The sequence below is a fragment of the Enhydra lutris genome, unplaced genomic scaffold (genome assembly GCF_002288905.1).
Source record: "Enhydra lutris kenyoni isolate GAN:26980312 unplaced genomic scaffold, ASM228890v2 scaffoldscaffold5, whole genome shotgun sequence".
Lineage (NCBI taxonomy): Eukaryota > Metazoa > Chordata > Mammalia > Carnivora > Mustelidae > Enhydra > Enhydra lutris.
This window is the reverse complement of record NW_019154089.1, coordinates 46,727,477-46,747,770: the sequence shown is the minus strand read 5'-3', so window position 1 is coordinate 46,747,770 and position 20,294 is coordinate 46,727,477. Positions and strand designations below refer to the sequence as shown.

Genomic DNA, 20,294 nt, shown 5'->3' with positions numbered 1-20,294 from the left:
AGCTTTTAAACAGGTTCCCACCTTGGGATGTTTACTCAAAAGAGTAGGCAAATATTTAGCTAAAACAGACTGATCACTTAGGCAGCTCTTACACTAGTTTAAACTTCCAAAAAGGATTTAAAACAATTCTCAAGAATTGAACCCGGGTCTTCCAGTGCAGAGAAATAAGGATTGAGGTAAAAACTGCAAGGGAGAATAGAAAATAATTTTTAGAACAAAAATGGTCTAAATGTCATGAAAATTCTTCATTTCCTTTTGCAGTATAGATTCCTGGAAGAATGTGAGGGCAACTGAACCACTGTGTTCCAGTTTTCCAAATTAAGAAAATAAAATAGTTGTTTCCCTAACCTTCAAATTCAACTTCTGAAGGCTAAACTTAAGCTTTAAGAATCACACAGCAAAAGAGGATACAGGTAAACTTCATTAATTTTTTTTCATCTGGTATCCTGGTTTCTCATTTATTTCCATCTTCCTAGAACTACTGTGGAAAGAAAATTTAAAAGAACAGTATGAAAAAGATGGTTCCATTGATAACAAGCCCAGCTTATCAATGACATGTTAAAACTTGTAACCTCACTAATCATTTCAGCAGTGTGCCTCTATTATTACATTTAATATACTCTTTAACCTTAAAAATTTAACGAGTGTCAGGATGCCTGGGTGGTTCAGTCGGTTAAACACCTGCCTTCAGCTCAGGTCACGATCCCACAGTCCTGGGATGGAGTCCTGCATCTAGCTCCTTGCTCAGCAGGGAGTGTGCCTCTCCTTCTGCCAGCTGCTCCCCTGCTTGTGCTCTCTCTCTCTCTCTCTCTCCCTCTGACAAGTAAATACGTAAATAAATAAATAAATAAATAAATAAATAAGATTTTTAAAAAATTAACAAGTACCAATCCTGTTTTCCACTTGAGGAACTTCAAATGGAAAGAAAAATGGAAAAAATATTTTTATTAGCATGAGTATAAGTAGAACTTCCCACCTCTCTTTCCTATATTTACCGATAGCCACCTGACAGGGTGATAGTGATGCAACAGATTAGGGAAGAATGGGGGTAGAATGTGCGGGTTCCTTTTTCTAGTGTTACCTTGTTTTCAGGGCTGACACATCCTTAGAGTTTACTGCTCACAGAAAACATAGACAAACAGAAATGGTTATTATGGTGATTGAGAGAAGACTGAGCAACTGACCAACTGCCAGCAATTATTTTTATAGATTCCTTCCAAATCCCCAATATTCATGAGGAAATAGCATAAACAATAGAACAATGTTATATTAATATATCCATGTGGTATCTTTAAGAGTAAGTCCAGGTATTTCATGTCCTGTAATGAGGTGAAGTCTGGAATGCCCTTTCTGGTTCTCCCATTGCTCTTTTTTTTTTTTTTTTTTTTTACTGTGCCATTTGACAGTGAAAGGAGAACCAGGTCAATTCTTAGAGGGTCTGTTTATTTATGAAACAACATTTAAGGAATGAATACCTGCTTATCACATAAAAGAATCGAGTTATTTGCTTAATCTATGAGGAAATGCAGTATGTTAAAATGCATGTATCCGGCATTTAGAAACAGATTTTTCTAGGAATTTAAAAGGCCCACAGAATCTCTTAATTTTGTTCAAAAAAAAAAAAAAAACAAAAAACGGAGAAGCAGTTATAATTACACCATGGAGTTTTGCAATCGTTTCTTTTCTGTTTTCAGTCTTGATTTTAGGAACCAGAGTACAAAGAAGTGGATAATGAGTTTGTTACAAAAACACTGTTCCCACCACCAAGTAAGTAAAACTGTTATTTAAAGAAAAAAGGTAGAGCTATTGGGCGGTTCCAAGAGTTAATCATGGAGACAATGACTGTTAAATTCCTTCCCTGGAAAAACTTTCAAATCCCCATCGCACCCATCTGCCTGCGGTTCAAAGGCTTCGTGGTGAAAGTACCCAACGTGAATACAACAGGGCCAAGGTTCGAAGCTCAGACGGCGGTTCTTACTGGGAGGAGTAGTTCCCGGGAGGAGGAGAAAGATCTCCGCGGTTACACCGGCCTCCCACCCTAACTGTCCCACGTGGTACCTGCGGGTCACCTGTCTCCACAGCCGCAGGACTCCGCCACCAGTTTCGGGAGAGGCGGCGGTCCCGTCTCTCTTGCGCTTTTTTTTTTTAAACCCCGGGATGCCCGACGGAGCGATGCGCACAGCCTGGGCACTGCCAACCAACTATTTTCCTGGACCGACTGTAATTACTTTTGGAGGAGAGATTCTCCGTTGTTTCCCCCGCCCAAGCCTGGTACGCGACCGCCCATCCACGCTCCCGGTCCCGTGCGCGCTCTTTCCCGACTTAGAACCCCGGGCCACGCGCGCGCACGCACCGCTCCTCTCCACCCTACCTTCCCCGGAGCCGCGCGCGCGCGCGCACACAGCTGGGCCGCTCTAAGGTGGAGTTCTAAAGCAGTCGACCTCCCTTCCCAGCACCCAGGTGTGGAGGTCCACGTGCAGAGGTGCGAGAAATAGCTGACTCGGAGAGGGAGGCAGTGGGGGAGAAGAGATGCTGGTTTCAGAGTTAGCCCCCTCTGGGAGCCGAGTCTTGAGTAGCTCAGAGGGTTCCGGGAGAGCACCAGGGATTCCCAGGGCCCCCGCCCCCCGGCGGCACTCTGCACACTAGCCTGAGACGCGCGCCCCTGTCTTCGCGACCCCGGCCCGGAGGAGGCGGAGCAAGCCGCGGGGAGCCGGCCCTTGCGCGCGGCTCGGAGCCCCGCCTCCCAGCCCCGCGCGCTGCCTCGCCGCGCAGGCGACGGAGAACACGCCCCGCCCCCCCCGGCCGGCCAATGGGCGCCCGGGCCGCGCTCTGTGTGTCCCCGCCTCCGCCAGGGAAACTTGGAGCAGAAGAAAAGTTTGTACAGAGGCTGGAAGGGCGAGAGCGGAGCTCGAAACCCGGCAGCCAAGAGGAAGAAGATGAAAGATCCCAGGTCAGAGCCTCAGGCCAAGTGGACGTCAAGCCACCTCCGGGGCGTCGGAAGCAGCCTCAGTGGCAGCCGCCAGCCCCGATAGCCGCCCGTGCTGCCCAGGGCTGAGGAGGAGGGTGGTCCAAATCCGGGACCGAGGCTCCGTGCCACCTGCGCGCGCGGCCCCACACCTGCGCGCTGTCAGCCCGGGGACCCGACCGGCGGGCTCCTCGAAGTTTGGTCCCGTCTTTGAAGGTACGGAAGAAAGAAGAAAGAAAGAAAGAAATCCAAGATCAGATTGCGTTGACCCATCCCGCGACCCTTCTGGTTCTCCCAAGTTTTTGAAAGCTTGCCATTCTGACCCCAGTTCCGGAAAATTGGCAGCCACCGAGACCAGGCTCTTCTCAAAGACAAAGGCTTGGCAAGCTCCACACTGAGCAGGCGAGACTGAGGGCAGGTTAGAGGCGTGTGGTGGATATCTGAGCCTTGACCCTGGGGTCCTACGCCGCTGCCACCGCCGCGGCTACCACAGGTGAGACGGACTAGGGTTTGGGGGCACTAGGCCGGGAGCGGTGGGCGGGCGCTCCTCCAGCGGGGCCCGGGAGGAGCTAGTGCGCTTTCCAAATTGCCTTCCGTAACTTGTTTTCAGTGAGGATTTTATTGACTCAGAATCTGTCGGGAATAAGCGCGAACCACTCACTTATCCCTAGAGATAGGTCTTGTTCATCTTGGCGGTGGAGAGAGTTGGGCTGGGGGAGGAGGAGAGATTGGCAGTATCAACCGACAAATATTAATGGCAGTAGAGTGGTGCTTCTGGCAGGACGTATCCGGAGCCTGGAGATTTCGGTGGCCGAAGTTGGTAAGTGGCTACAGTCCACCGTGCAGGGTCCAGTCTTTCGTCCTGTCTCATCAGCATAGTGTTTCTTGGGCCCTGGTCTGACACCCGGCAAGGGGTAATTTCTGCTCACCGCGCCTTTGTCTCTCCTACCATCCCCAGACCCAGCCTCGAACTCCAAGTCGGAGTACCGAGGGCCACACCATGTCCACGCCTGGGGTCAATGCGTCCGCCTCCTCTACCCCCGACCGTCCGAACAGCCCAGTGACCATCCCGGCGGTGATGTTCATCTTCGGGGTGGTGGGCAACCTGGTGGCGATCGTGGTGCTGTGCAAGTCGCGCAAGGAGCAGAAGGAGACGACCTTCTATACGCTGGTATGCGGGCTGGCCGTCACCGACCTGCTGGGCACGTTGCTGGTGAGTCCGGTGACCATCGCCACGTACATGAAGGGCCAGTGGCCCGGAGGCGAAGCGCTCTGCGAGTACAGCACCTTCATCCTGCTCTTCTTCAGCCTGTCCGGCCTCAGCATCATCTGTGCCATGAGTATCGAGCGCTACCTGGCCATCAACCACGCCTACTTCTACAGCCACTACGTGGACAAGCGGCTGGCCGGCCTCACGCTCGTCGCGGTCTATGCGTCCAACGTGCTCTTCTGCGCGCTGCCCAACATGGGCCTGGGCAGCTCGCGGCTGCAGTACCCAGACACCTGGTGCTTCATTGACTGGACCACCAACGTGACGGCGCACGCCGCCTTCTCCTACATGTACGCCGGCTTCAGCTCCTTCCTCATCCTCGCCACCGTGCTCTGCAACGTGCTGGTGTGCGGTGCGCTGCTCCGCATGCACCGCCAGTTCATGCGCCGCACGTCGCTGGGCACCGAGCAGCACCACGCGGCGGGCCCGCTTGCGGTGCCCTGGGCCCCCTGCCGGAGCAGCGCGGCCGCCGCCTCCCCCGCCCTGCCGCGCCTCGGCGACTTTCGCCGCCGCCGGAGTTTCCGCGGCATAGCGGGCGCGGAGATCCAGATGGTCATCTTACTCATCGCCACCTCCTTGGTGGTGCTCATCTGCTCCATCCCGCTCGTGGTGAGTGGCTGGGAATGGGGCCCTCAGAGGTCCTTGCCCCGCATCCACCTTCCTCCCCTGTCTGCCGCTTCCCTCCTCTGCCGCTTCCTCTTTTCCCTCTTTGTGCCTTGACAGTGAATTTGCCCTCCAGGTCGGGTCTGGAGGTTCGACGCTGGACTTCTCACAGCGCAGGCCCAACCTCCTCTTCGACCGCATCCCCAGTGAGATGTAGCAGGTGCTTCTCTCCTAGGCCCCCCCGTTTCTTTCTCCGAAAGCCTGGTTTCCTCTCTCTCCCGGGACAGCCCCTACCCTTCGCTGCCTGACATTGGCCTTGAGCCTTCCGGGAACACCTGACACTGTCAGATGTGGAGGGGAAACCTCTGTAGTGTGACTTAGGTCCTCCACCGTGAACCGTAGAAGCCCGAAACCTCGGGGGTGGTGATCTCTTTGTTATACACCATTCCTTAGGGCAGTGGGGTTTTGGTGCTTTGATTTATGCATTAAGTTTTTTCTTTTGGTTTGTTTGTTTGTTTGTTTTGATAGATTATGTAGAAGTTTAGAGCTAGAGAGACTGGATGTGTTTTGGTCTAGTCTGACGCCCTCACATGATACAGGGCGTGACTTGCTTAAAATAATCTAGCAGAACTACCGTCAGGCTGGACTTCCTGCCTTTACCATGCAGTGCATTGCACGTGTGGGTCCCAGTTCCTACTAGGGCATGTCCCAGAGTCAGGTTCCTTCATTCTTTCTTGGGACCAGGAAAGCCAGGATTCTCAAGCCTGTGAAGGGCAGGCTGATGTACAGGGGTTATTGAATTTGCCTTCTCAGTAACTGTGAGAGGTACAGTGCCATCCTAAAGAAAGGAAGCTTTAGAGGTGGTGATCTAATTATTGCCAAGCCAAAACCTTGCAGCTTGTGATGAACCTCAGACCCACCTGACTCCAAACCCTGTTCACATAATATTACATCATGTCTCACTCCTAGAACATTTCTAAGTTTGGCCTTCGTACAGTGTGTGCATTTGAGTTTTGGCACACTTCACTTTTGGGACACCGCCTTCTTTAAAATTGCCTTTGGGTTAGCTTTCAAAATGTTATTAACAGAAAGGTTGAAAATGCACCTAAGTTCTCTTCTCAGCCTGTCATTAAACCAGAATGCACCAGAAACTGATAGGCTCATGTGCATAACACCTTCCTAGAGTTTCTCTTGAAAGCAACAAGTTCTGGGTTTTCCATCTCTCAAAACACTCCATGTCTAAAAATTCTAAACTACCAACTCAAAAAGAGAGGACTTTTCTTTCTTCTGCTGATTGGGAACAAGAGAAAATAAATTTAATGAGCTATTCTTCCTTTCTTTCTCTTAATACAGTCCAGGGATCTTTCATATAAAAATATTATATCTCTGATAAAAGTGAGTGCAAACAAAAGGAACTTAGATGTGGCTGAGAGCCAGCACACAGTAGCTTCTTGACAATTTGTAAAAAACAGAAATATATATGATTGGCCAGAAGGGCTTTTAAACCATTCCAGGGCTCAGTATAATTTACCAAGTTAAGTCACACTTGAGCCACATAAATATATTTTACTGTCTGTAATGGCAACTGAGAATACAGTGAGATTTTGGAAGAAACAACCCTGCTCCCGCTAGGGCTCCTTTCTCTGGCTGCTGCCTTATGTTTTACAGTACAATAAGTGACAAAGTGAGGGGCTGTTATATACAGAAGACTATCCACTTTAACTGAGGAAACAGAGCTAGTTTAGCAACATGTTGCACATACTTCTAAAATATGAAGGTAAGCATATGAAGCTGTTGATGACTGCACAGGAACAGGTGAATTGTTTTCTTAAAACATCCAAAGAAAAATAAAAAACTTCATTCATTTTATGGGCTGAAGTGGACCTGCCCCTGTGGTATGGGGGCCATTTATCACAAAGCCTTTGATGTTATTTGAGAAGCTAGAGGCAAGAAACTATAGGAGCTATACTTGTAGACTGCAAATTAGCCACATTTTAACTAACACATACTACCCACTATTATATAAAGTCAGTAGTTCAGGAGATACTATGTAATTTTACTCTGTAAATTGAAACTGGCTCAGCTAAGAAGTGATCATACAGTGAAGTACTCACATGCCTTTCTAAGTAATAAGGAATCAAGGAACAGTAACTTAAGGGTTTAGCCTTTAGTTCTGGCTACCAAAGTCTAATTTCAGAATCAGTTTAGCTGTAAATTAATGATAAGCATGGAAGTCATTATACCACCCACCCACCCACAGTTCGCCTGTTACTGAAAGAGTTAAAAGGGGAATTTACCCATAACTATAGTCTTCCTTGGCTTACTTTTACAGCTTTCTTGTATTTTCATGTGTCTCATATTCAGATCGCAATTGAAGTTTAAAGTTTCTGAACTCTGACTTTTAAAGCCATCGGACCTATCTTCAGTTCCAAGGAAAGTAATGAAGCACCCTTTTTACCTTTATCAAAGCAAGTTGGTTGCTAATCCTATTTGAGGAAAACCAAACCCTTCAAAAACAGTTAAAATGCTTTGGAAAGGCTAAGAGAGCAAACAGATCTTACTTGGAGTTTCAGAAAGCTTGACACAGTTTTTGAGGTTTAATAAGCAGCCAAATTTTGTCTTTTGGACACAAGGGGAAAAAAATTACAGTGGCTCTTAGAGGGCACCTGATACTGAGTTACATAGGAAAAAGTAAATTTTAATTTGTTATCCAAAACACATGTCTTGTAAACAGAGCTTGGAATGTAAATTTGAGAAAGATTGGGAGCTTAATCGTAGATAAAAGAAACTGTGCTAAACTTGAGAAATTTTCTAAAATGAGTCATAATAAATGAACAGAGAAGGTGTTATAAGTACATTCAACAAGGAACGTTACATGACAAGATTTGGTGGGAAAGTGGTTCTTCTCATTTGGCCTATTCTTCCATTTAAAACCAGTCTCTGTTTTTTTTTTAAACACAAAAAAAAAACTGAAGAAATTAAAAAGAGTCTACACTTAAGATAAATGAAAGGGACTGACTTCTTCCAAAATATGCAAATAAGACAACAGCCTCCTAAGGTCCCAGTTTTAAATACTGTAGCTAGATCAACTTCTGGTGCCCAATTTTGCAGTCACTAATGTTGAGATAACAATTAAAATCAGATATTTTGCCTCAGCACTAAACAGTTAATGCCGTAGGATTTGAAAAGCATATCCCCCCTTGCACAGGCAGGCCGAGGCCGTATTTACCACTTACTTCCTTCTCTTATTTTCTTTCTTCTTACTCTAAGTAACAAGGATTCATCTCTTTTAGGGGTAGAATGGCCAGTTTGACTCGTCTTCTGCTTTGGACAAGGAAAACATTGATCTTTAGGAAAATAGCTTCTTGTGAGTGTTAATTTGGTTGTTTCCTATACGCCCGTTGTCTCTATAAAGCCTTCACCAGCATTCGATCAAGAAAGATTTATTAGAGCAGAGGAAACGGGTGGGAATAGATAGACTTTACTGAAAGCAAAGCAAACCGGAGTCCCAGGACAGCTGATGGGATTTCGGATGAGTACGAATCACAGTTAAAGGGGTAAGGGGAATACCATGAATTCGAGTACTCTTACAGCAGAACCTGAACCATTTGATTATTTTTCAAATAAATTTGGCTAAGTTAAAAACACAGCCGTTCCTGAAAGCAGTCTTTTAGTCATAACCCTGGAATTGCAGACCAAGTTGGTGGTAGAAGCCTGGACACTGCAGAGTAGCACATGGAAAGAAGGGATTCCCACATCCAGCATCTCGTCCAAATAGTGCAGAAAGCAAGGCTAGCCAGTATTTGCACTCTGCTCCTCAGTTTTCTCAAGGGCACTGAAGAATTTCTATCCTTCTGCAACTTGCTGAGGAGCTGTGGGGGGCAGGGGGGTCCCAGTCTCCTGGATTTTTACCACATTTTGCTGACCTGTCAAGGCTCAGTTTTATGAATATCTGCTAAGATTTTCCCCCCCAAGACACAAAGTGATTCTTGTAATCTCCCATTAGAATACTGAAAGCTTGAATAGAAAAAAACAAAACGAACAAACAACAACAAAAAAAGTGACTTCAGAAATGTATTTTCAATGTAGAGACTGACTGTAGAAATTAAATAATTTGCCTACAATAAATGGCTTCTTAGTGACCCAGAGGGAAGGGGAACGGAGCTTCCTTACACTGCCACACAGGCAAGAATTCTTTCCACTATCCTTTACTTAAATATATTTTGTCATTAAAAAAAAAAAGTGGTAAGAATTTCTAGTAACAGCTGTGTCAATTTTGGCTTCTTCACAGGGCAGTTAGATAACTGAGCACACACAGATAATTCCATTTATGTTCTTGGAACAGAACACATAGCACACACAAACCCCACTCTAGGATCTTGTCATTTGTTAGAAAGCATTTGTACTTTGACAGTCAATGACTAAATCAGTCTCATCAAAATTTCAACATTCTTCAATTAGACATTCCCTGCTAACAGGTTTTTCTTACATAGGAAGGACATGTTTTTGATACCAAATCCTTTAACTATACCCCAAAGTTACTTCTAAACTGTGGTTTTGAAATTATTCCTGTATTCCACAGTAGCCAAACTTACATGCATGGGCTCCCAAGAAAGCAAGGACACCAGACATGTACGTTATGTGCCAGGCATTGTGCGAAGCCCTGCCATCACCTGCATGTTCATTAGAAGGAACGGGGCCAGGATTTGAACAGAGGTTAGTTTGAGTCACAGCGTGTGCCTGTACCTCTGCAACACACAGCCTCCCTACAGCTCTCCTGTCCTCCCACCTTGTTTTGGGTTTATCATGTTTTCTCCAAGTTACGTTCCAATGCTACTGAGTCCTAATTTCTGGTCATCTTCAAGCGCTTCAGAATATCGTAGTGTCTGCCAATATTAAAGATAAAGCACATGCACAAATCTGCGGCTCCTAAAAAAGAGATTCACTTTTAAAACTGCAAGAGCGTATACATGTTGTTTGTATCCAGTGAACTGTTTTAAGGTGTCTCTACCCCCACCCCACGCAGAGGTTCTGTTTTATCAGGAGCACACTCTTCCAACACTGAAAACTGTTTATTTTGACAGGAATTCCAGAAAAGCACTTTCACCTACCCACATAACTTTGAACTACTGCTGTGGATATTCCCATCTTAATCTGGAGTTTCCCCTGCTTTGGGGAGAGTAGCCTTTAAAGCGAGACAGAGATGGCTAGACTTTTTCAAACATTGTGGAGAACATGGAGCTTTTGTTCATGTTTGTCTTTTTCTCCACCTCAAGTCAATCTCCAATGAGAACGTGCTACAAAGGAAAACTGGTTTGTCTTGATTTTTTTTTTCTTTTTTTCAAATGATTTGACCACCTTTTGAGAATGTTTTGATCTGAACCTGAAATGTTACTTTTCATCCTGGTCTTTATTGCTATCCTGTGGGCTCTCCTTTCCTAAAATGAAATGAAATAACCAGGCTCAGTGGCTTATATTATATCGTAAGCTTGCACAACCGCCGCACCCCCCCCCCTCCTTGGAACTAAAGTAGGGCTTCCTTCGTTCCCTCGGACACTAGTCAAAATAAAATACAGCTGTGGATGAAGGGAGACACAGATTGCTGTGATGTTTCTCATCACCTTGGATTATAAAATCCCAATTATTAATTTTTTACAACTCTCTGGCTTTTCTAAAACATCGTAGAAATTTTAAAATAAAATGCCAAATCCTAATACATTCCTGTAAATAGCTACAAATTTCATTCCTTTTATATCCATTTCAACCTTTCAAAAATTTTTCTCCCTGCCATACTCACCCTGTTTCCTTTGAGGTACTGGTGGGAGAGGCAACCAGCAACAAAAGATTTCAATGTTAAAAATCTCAGAAATGTAAAGTTCAGAGTTAACCAAGATTCTATTCTGGAAAAGGGTCTTAGAGATGGCTGTGAAAACTATTTAGAGAGAACCTGTAGTGCAAAAACTCCCAGGTGGAGCAATAGCGCCACCTAGAGGCTGCAAGTCTCAAGTTCTCACAGACCCGTCTCGGGGTTTTTTCCTAAAGGCTGTGCACTGGGAAGGTCTGATACTAACAAATTTAAGTCCATTATTTCTTTGACCCTTAGGAACACAGTAGGTGATGTGAGTAATATATAAACCTCATGCTTTTTGTACCAATGATTCCATTGTCAGGAAATAATTCTTAAACAGAAAGCCAGCCAGCCTGTAGAACAGAAAAAGCAACATGGAATTCACTGGGAGACCTTGGGGCCCAGACCAGAATCAGCCATCGACTGAGTGGCTTGATAAGTTCCTCAGAACCTTCAGGTCTTGGTAACACTTCATCTGAGAAAAGGCATCTCTCAGTGCCCAAACGCAGCTCATTGCCTCAATAAAGTTTATGGTAAGAAGAAACCAAAATGCTTCGTTTCTCTAGTTTTTTATAAAGATAGACAATCAGTCCTGCTTTGACTTGTATTGCTTGTGCAAGCAGGTTTCCGAAAGTCTATTACGACATCATATACTTCTGTTTATTCTAGTTCACTTTTTATTTAGCTATCTTCCAAAGACCAAGGTATTAATTTTATGCTATTGAGAGCCATTTGGCCATTTTATTTTATTCTATGAAATTTACAGGACCATAATCCCTTATCTAAAATATTTAGGGCCAGATGTGTTTTAGAATTCAGAATTTCTTGTCTTTTAGAAAACCAGTTTAGTAATGTACTGTATAATATGTAGTTGGGACAATATCTCATGGCAAAACAAAGTATAAATACCCCAATGGTCTAGTTCAGTTCAGCTTTTACTGCCAAAATAAGTTTAGGTCAGGTTTTGCAATCAAAAAAAAAAAAAAAAGAAAAGAAAAGAAAAAGAAAGAATAACAATAAAATAACTGCAAATGAAAAACTAATTTCTTAGAAAAGGACTATGCACCTGTAACTGATCAAGTTCTGAATTCCCGCTAAGGAAGAAATTGACATATGATTACACCTCACTGATCTAGCTTCATCTAGACAAGTTTCTCATGAGTTGAGTTTCACAGATTAATGTCACTTGTTTCCTTCAGCATTTTGAACTTATTTTATCTACACTGTTATAAATCTTTCTAAAATATCCCTTCTCTTTCATTCATGGTGATTAATGCACCATGAACATTAATTATTATATGGTATGGTAAAGCAGCACTGTCCTTAACTCTCATTAGAGGTATTTGCCCCTAGTTAAATGGCTCTAGCTCTGCTTTCATGAGTTCTTTCTCCTTTTTTATGGTTTTTATGCATCCTTGCCTGGGACTACCCTCTTCCTTCTCCCTAAGTTAAAATAATTACTAAAGGCAAGTAATAATTATTAAACAATTGCTAAAGACAGAGGTCAGTTATCTTAAAACCACTCTTTATGTGAAGTGAGATTTTTACATAAAAGATCCTAGTGGAATTAGAAGGACGATTTAGACAACAAAACTCTAAGAGTAAATTTAAGAGTGTACATTCAGCAAGTGCTTTTTCCTCTAAAGAATAAAATGTAGTCATCCTTAAGTTTACATAAATTCATGCTCTTTTCAGAATTAAATCATTTGATGTTCCCAGAAGCTGGCATATTATTTCATTCTTCTATGACTTTACACATGGAATTACCTCTATTTGAAATGCTATATCCTTCCTTCTAAATTTAGCAAACTCCCCCTCATCCATCAAAAACCCCAGGCAAGGTCCCTCCTCTGGCAGGAGCCTCCTCGGACACCCTCCTGCCGCCATGTGGATTAGTCATGCTCCCCTATGTTCTTCTCCCGTTTCATTTAATCACCCTGCAGTCACAGCTGGTTTTCCTTCCTGTCTTCTGCCTTGTAGATTATTCTCTGCCTTCAAGAAGTTTGTGGTATTTAATACAACTTTTTGTGGCCAGACTTATCACAACGCCTAACACACTAGAGCTGCCTACTCTTAAATGATTAAATGCATGAAAGAATATATGAGTAAGTGATTATAGTAAACTTGTGAACTGTCAAAAATAAGACTCCAAAATAGCAAACAGGTTGCCAGGGTCTCCTTATGCTCCCGTCATTCGTGCCTACCCGTCCTATGGCAGGCTGCAGACGTGCATTTTGCCGTAAAACAGTTCAAATTGTGGTAGAACCAGTTGTCTTCCTGACTGGTCTGGAAGGCTGTTTACTGCCTCAGATGCTATACAGACACAAAGGAGGGACGGATTCTTTGTTTTGTTTTGTTTTGTTTTTTAAGATTGTCTTTATTGAGAGAGGGAGCACAAGCAGGGGGAGCGGCAGGCAGAGGGAGAGGCTGCCTAATGTGGGGCTTGATCCCAGGACTGGGGGAGATCATGACCTGAGCTGAAGGCAGTCACTTAACCTACTGAGCCACCCAGGAACCCCAGAAGGGACTGATTCCGACAGGAGTCCAGGAAGGATGCGCGGAGTTGCAGTTGCTGAACAAAACTATAGTTTACAAGCAGCAGGGAGCCACTGAAGGTTTTGCAATTGAGCAGCACAGTTAGATCTGCTTTCTAGACAGAATCTTCTGGTGGCAGTTTGGAGGATGGATTGGAGAGGAGAGGAATTGGAGGTGGGAAAGCCACTTGGGTGGCTGAGGCAATCATCCAGGTGAGAAATGCAGTGGGAGGGAAAAAATTGGAAAAGGCGTTTGAAGGAAGAGTTGGTAATACAGAGGATTAGTATGAACAGACTCTAAAGAGAAAATAGAAACTATTCTCTGGTCATTCTGGATGATATGAGATTCAGATAGTGGTCTAAAAGTTTCCAGTGTATTCTTACTAGACTCTATAATAAAGGAATCTCTGGACTTTTCTGTGATGATTGGATGGTTAGTTAACTTACAAACTCAGTTTCATTTACATATATAAAAAGGCAACAGGAGGGGTGTCTAAGTGGCTCAGTCAGTTAAGCATCTGGCTTCAGCTCAGGTCATGATCCCAGGGTTCTGGAGTGGAGTCCTGCATTGGATTCCCTGCTCAGCAGGGAGTCTGCTTCTCCCTCTGCCTGCCACTCCCCCTCCTTGTGACCGCTCGCTCTCTGGCAAATCAATAAAATATTTTTTAAAAAAATTAATAAAATAAAAAAAATTAAAAGGCAACTGGAATAAGGGAAATCAATGGCTATGGAGGGAAAAAGATACTTCATCTGAATTGCAAAAACTTAAAAGCACTCACAGAAAGGAACTTAATAAAATGTTTCTCGAGGACACTTTACGCATGTGTTGCCTGTAAATACATTGCATTTTTGTATACCTTCTTTGATCAAGGGAAGATATTCATAAGATAGTTACAGAAATATTGAAGTCACACTAACTCAAAACAAATGCGATTGCACAATTACCCGTTTTTCTGAGGCTTACCATGTAAGCTGCTCTTTCTTGGTACTTATTAATAGAAAGGAGGGCTGCTAGCTGATATTACTACGTTAGACCCTGATGCAAATATTTCCCCAGCTGATTAGTGACAACACCTAAACACGAGCATCTCATTTATGCAGGTACGGGTGTTCATCAACCAGTTGTATCAGCCACGTTTGGTGCGAGAAATCAGCAAAAACCCAGACTTGCAGGCCATCCGAATTGCTGCTGTGAACCCCATCCTGGACCCCTGGATCTACATCCTTCTGCGGAAGACTGTGCTCAGCAAAGCAATAGAGAAGATCAAGTGCCTCTTCTGCCGCATTGGTGGGTCCCGCAGAGATCATTCGGGACAGCACTGCTCAGACAGCAGAAGGACATCTTCCGCCATGTCTGGCCACTCCCGCTCCTTCCTCTCCCGAGAGCTGAAGGAGATCAGCAGCACATCTCAGACCCTCCTATACATGCCGGACCTCAGTGATAATGGTCTTGGAGGCAGGAATCTGCTTCCGGGTGTAACTGGCGTGGGCCTGGCCCAGGCAGACACCACCTCCCTGAGGACTTTGCGAATATCAGAGACCTCGGACTCCTCCCAGGGACAGGATTCAGAGAGTGTATTACTGGTGGATGAGGTTAATGGGAGCAGCAGGTCTGGGCCTGCCCCCAAGGGGAACTCTCTGCAAGTCCCGTTTCCCAATGAAACTCTGAACTTATCAGAAAAATGTATATAGTAGCTAAGGAAAGAAATACAGCACTATTTCTGGAAGCATATAAAATCCTGTGCAATAGACACATGAAGGAAGTGTATTAAAGAACATCTGGGCTCTTTAACACTTTCCAGACAATCAAGTTGATTCATAGGGGACCTGTGGTTGGAAGCACATTGCTTTTCACTTCACTATGACATAGGATTTCTGTCACCACTTGATGGCTGGGAAGATCTACCCTCAGTTTTTCTACTTGATAGGAGGATGGCGTAAGTTTTGCTATTTTCGTAACATCCAGAGCTTTGTATCTGGCATACAGCAGAAGGCCAGGTACTGAAGGGCTCTATTCCAATAAACTATAAGGACTATCTTGTGATTTAAGTGTCTCACTAAAGCATGAAATGTGAATTTTATTGTTGTAAATATGATCTAAGGTATTTAAACTATTTTCTTCTCTGTGAGAAGGTTTATTGTTAATACAAGGTATAATAAAATTATGGTAACCTCCCCCCCCTTCCCAGTATAACCAGCTGAAGTTGCAGATGTTAGATTTTTTTCATAAACAAATTCAGGCCAAGGTGTAGAAAATACACTGAGATTCATAGCTATAAAATAAGATATAAATTTTTAAAAGAAAGAGTTTAGTATTATAAAAGGAATAAAGCAAGATACTATTTTAAGACATGAATGTTATAGTCCAGAATATTAAAGTCCTTTCCAAGCTATGTATAATACATAGTGAAAAATTTTCAGTGATGCTACATGTATTTATCCAGAAAACTGTGAGTTCGGAAGAAGCTAACCTGCTGGTAAATATTTTCTACTTTTGTCCCCACTGATACTTTTAAAAATATAACAGATTTTAAAAGGTCTGAATAAAGAACCCATAATTGAAATGTAAAAATATAAAAGGAGTCTAAGCAACTTGTTTTCCCTCTTAAAGTGTTCATAGTTTTCCTTTCCTAAGGAACGATCTAGAGTATCCTTTAAAATTTAAGAGGAAGGCAGACTGCCCCATGAAAGCTTTTATTTTGAGATGTGGAAGTATCCCGGAAGCTTTAAGAGTTTAACAACATGAGGAGGCAGAACTGGGACACATAAGGGTAACCTTCTAGCGGTTCTGTGTCACACCCAGCAATGCTGTACACATTTGAAGGACCTTTCTCAAGGAAATACTAAGCATGTTTTGTTGCTTAAAGTGTTTTTGTGAATTGCTTGGTTGTAATTAAATTCTGAGCCTGGTAGTGATACGGTTTTAAGAAGCAGTTGTACCAACTGAAATTATTTTGGAATGATAATAAATAAATACACTCAGTCTGAGTTCCATATCCTCAGTTTTGGAAAACTTGTGTGATTTTTGTTTGTTTCAGGTCATCGTCTACATCCTTTTAAATTGGAATTTTTTAATTGTTTTATTTTGAAGTAATGTCAAATTTAGAAAAAAGTTACAATGGTACAAAGCCTTGGATCCACTTAATGGAGAATGATATTTAGAAACCAAGATCTCGGTGTAAGGTGGGCTTAAAATCTTAAAGGGGCGGAAGAGAGTATAGGGGAGACGGTATTAGGCCTAACTTATGGAGAACTCTGTGTGGAGAACCCAAATATTTATTACCAAAAAATCAGCATAAGCTTGTGACCCTCCTGACTTGTAAATTCTCCGAATCAGTGCTTCTCAAACTTGATCATGCATCAGAGTCCTCTGGAGAGCTTGTGAGAACAGTATCTGTAGGTCTGGGGTGTGCACATTTCTGAAAAGCCCCTAGCTGACACATGGTACCAGTATAAGGACACACTCGGAGTAATCCCCAGAAGTGAGGCTGTGACTTGCCATTTGCAAGTTTTTAAAGATATTTTTGGATGATGTCGGGACTCACATCTTCACAGACCCGAAGGCACAGTGATTCTCAGCTGATGTCAGGGAAGCTTAGAGAAGGAGCTTCTGGCCCAAGCCTGAGATGTTCTCTTTCCCCATTCTAACCGAAACCTAAGAAACAATGTTTTCAGAGAATACTTTACCTGTGAGAGAGGCTTTCATTCTTCTCCCATGTATATGGACAATGAGACAATCTTTAGATTTGTATATAAATGAAATACATATAATATACCACCCATACTATATATCAGCTGTGTTTATGGAGGAAAAACAAAGCCTCATTCACAAATTAGCATTACTAATACTCAAAGCATAATCTCACTCATACTTCACTTCAGAGGTTCACCATCCAGAATACGGATTCTGGTTTATTCTTTTTTTAATTAAAATAAAATCCACATAAAGTTTGCCCCATATTTCAGTATGTTCACAGAATACAACCATCACTGCTGATCCCTGAACATACTTACCATCCCTAAAAGAAACCTGCCCACCTGCAGGCACCCCCCATTCTCCTCTCTCCCTTTGCACCTGTCAACCACTTTATCTATGGATTCTCCTATTCTGGACATAAATGGAGTCATACAATATGTGGCCTTCAATATCAGGCTTTTTTCACTTAGCATATTTCCAAGGTTCATCCATGTTGCAGCACAAATCAGTACTTCATTTCCCTTTTATGGCTGTGTAATACTTCTGTATTTCCTTTTTAAAAAAAATATTTCTGTATTTCTGATAGTAGCATTTGTATACAAGTTTTTATGTGAACATTTGTTTTCAATTCTCTATATGCTGGGAATAAAATTGCTGGGTCATATGTTAACTATATGTTTAGTTTTTTGAGGAACTGCCAAACTGTTTTCCCAAGTGCTTGCACCATTTTATATTCCCACCAGCAATGTAGAAGAGGCTCAATTTCTCCGTATCCTCATCGATATATTTTTTTCCTCATTAGTATTTATTGTCTTTTTTGGTTCTAGCCATCCTAATGGATATGTGATTTTGATTTTCATTTCCCTAGTGACTAATGGTGTTGAGAACATTTGCACATGCTTACTGGCCTTTTTTATATCTTCTCTAGAGAAATGTCTATTTGAATCCTTTGTACATTTTTAAATTGGCTTCTATGTCCATATTAGTTTGCTAGGGCTACCATAACAAAATACCACAGACCACATGGCTTCAAGCAGAAACTTATTTTCTCACGGTCTGGAGGCTGAAGGCCCAAGGTCAAGGTTCTAGCAGGCTTGGCTTATCTTAAGGCCTCTCTCTTCGCCTTGAGATGGCCATTTTCTTGCTATGCTGTCACATGGCCTTCTCTCTGGACACCTGCTTCCTTGATGTCTCTTTTCTTATAAGGACACTACTCATACTGGATTAGGGCCCACCCTTCTGACCTGGGTTTGACCTTAATTATCTGCTTGAAGGCCCTACCTCCAAACACAGCTACATGGGATCAGGGAGAGGGCTTCACCATCTGAATTTCAAGGAAATACAATTCAGTCTATGACAATGTCTTTTGATTATTACGTCTGGCTTATTAAAGGAACAGCCAAGGAAGAAAAACTTCAGCATTGTCCATCATCCATTCCACATTTATTTATAAAACTTAACAGCTATGTGATATGAAGATAGTTTCTTGTGGGAAACTTGTTCCTGAACATTTAGAGCTTCAAACTTTCTATGCAAGAAAATTCTGATTGTCTAACTGGCTTGTATTAAACTCTTCCTGGTCCCAACAGGATATAGCGGACAGAAATATCATCTTAACTCCATCTCATTATCTTTAAGATAATCTAACCAACACGCCAAGTGTGTTAGGAAAGTTGGTGATACTGGTACAGCTATTAAGCGGCACTTTGATGAGAAGACCATGGAATACAAAAGTCCTTTCCCAAAGGACCCTCTCCATGGTTTCTTATTGGGGTCACAAACACAAAGGCCCATGGGAAAACCAAGGTACAGTAGTATTTACTGTTAGTTATGCCTTTGGCCTTAAATCTTAATGCAGAAATAGCCACATGACACGAGACAGTCATTTTTCCTAAACTACAGGCATTTCCCACTTTCCCAAGGTTTGCATTACACCACTTCGCTCTTACAAAAGACCTACATCAGTATGCTTTCACTAACCCAAAGAAATCCAAAGAAGACTTTTGCTTTTACCAAAAAAGGTGAAAAGCAAAAATAGCATTCAGCGTTGGTTTCGCATCGAGCCATTCCAGAGGCAGCGCAACCCTGAGCGGCGACAGAGGCCCCCCAACTTCCTGCCCCAAGCTGGCGCTCAGCATCCTGGCACCATGCTGCCAGGGCTTGAACTGTGTCTGTGAGTGTCTGTGCTCCATCTGGAGCTCTTTTGTGCATTTGTTGGCAAAACGTGTCCTAGGATATCAAAAAAGTCTAAGGTTATTTTGGGGGTTTGAGAAAGCTCAAAAATTTTTCCATATAAATTAATGGTCGTTGCTTCTTCACTTCACACCATTTCAACTTATGAAAGTTTTAGCAGCAATGCTTTCCTTCCAGACAGCAGTGAACCTGTCCTTGTGATCGCTTCAGAACAAAATACACCATAAAGTGTGTTCTCTTCCACTGCCTTCCCCACCACGTGCCCTTCCCAGCACCTCCAAACCTGAGTCTCAGACGCCACAAGTATGATCCCAAGGTGGCTCTCCAGATACACAAGAAATGGAACTAGAGAGAAAGAGACTCATAGCAAAAGAGCACATTTCATCCTGCTGTTTAGCATGGAGCTGTCCTGGGGCATACCTGGGGCTTTAGCTGCAGGCTGGAAGCACTTTGGGAAAAAAGAAAGAAAGATGGTTGGGCCTCTAATTCTCTATCAAAATCAATGTCTCTACCGTTCATTCATTACCCTATCTTTACCTTTCTAGGTCACCCACCGCATTCCACAGCATGGGAGCCAACAGAAGAGCCTGCCAAACATTCCTATGTCCAGAAAACGTTTGCCTTGGCAAGTCCACACACAAAATCTGAATAATTAGGTCAATATTTTTTTTTTTGAGAAGGGGTGAAACAAGATTCCATGCAAGGGAGAAGCAAAGAGAATTTGGAGAACAATGATGAAAGAGCTCAAGGCAACAGCCCTGCAGCAGGCCAGGAGGGCGTGCATCTAGACTGAGGCAGGAGAGGGGCTCTAGGATCTCTCTAAGGTTTAAAAAAAAAAAATTTAACAGATTAGTTAACATCTGGCAATATTGAGAGTCGTATTACATTTCTATTAGGCAGTGAAGGGAAAAACTAGTAATATACATATGGAAAATTACAGAAAAACAACAAAAGTAATTATCGATTCTGTATGCAACAAAGTACAAAAAAAGGTAAACTGATAATAACCTAGGTCAGATTAACTATGTGTGATAATTATGTATCTTATTAAATAATGAATATAGATTGAAGCCAAAATGATAATCAGTTTTATTGGCAATGGAGGCAGAAGTGGCGAATAAATACATTGGGGGGAATGTAAGAGAGCTAAATCATATCCATCTATAAGAAATCAAATTCATGGA

The 20,294-nt window shown here is 43.1% G+C and overlaps 1 protein-coding gene across 1 annotated transcript; it reads left to right on the top strand.

The window, feature by feature from the left end:
- Positions 1–2,966: 2,966 nt before the first annotated feature.
- Positions 2,967–16,222, top strand: LOC111140991 (prostaglandin E receptor 4). The gene is made up of 3 exons (XM_022493290.1): positions 2,967–3,458; positions 3,924–4,844; positions 14,322–16,222. Exons 2-3 carry the CDS (start codon positions 3,966–3,968, stop codon positions 14,910–14,912), a joined length of 1,470 nt encoding a protein of 489 aa, XP_022348998.1. The 5' UTR covers positions 2,967–3,458; positions 3,924–3,965; the 3' UTR covers positions 14,913–16,222.
- The last annotated feature ends 4,072 nt before the right edge of the window (positions 16,223–20,294 follow it).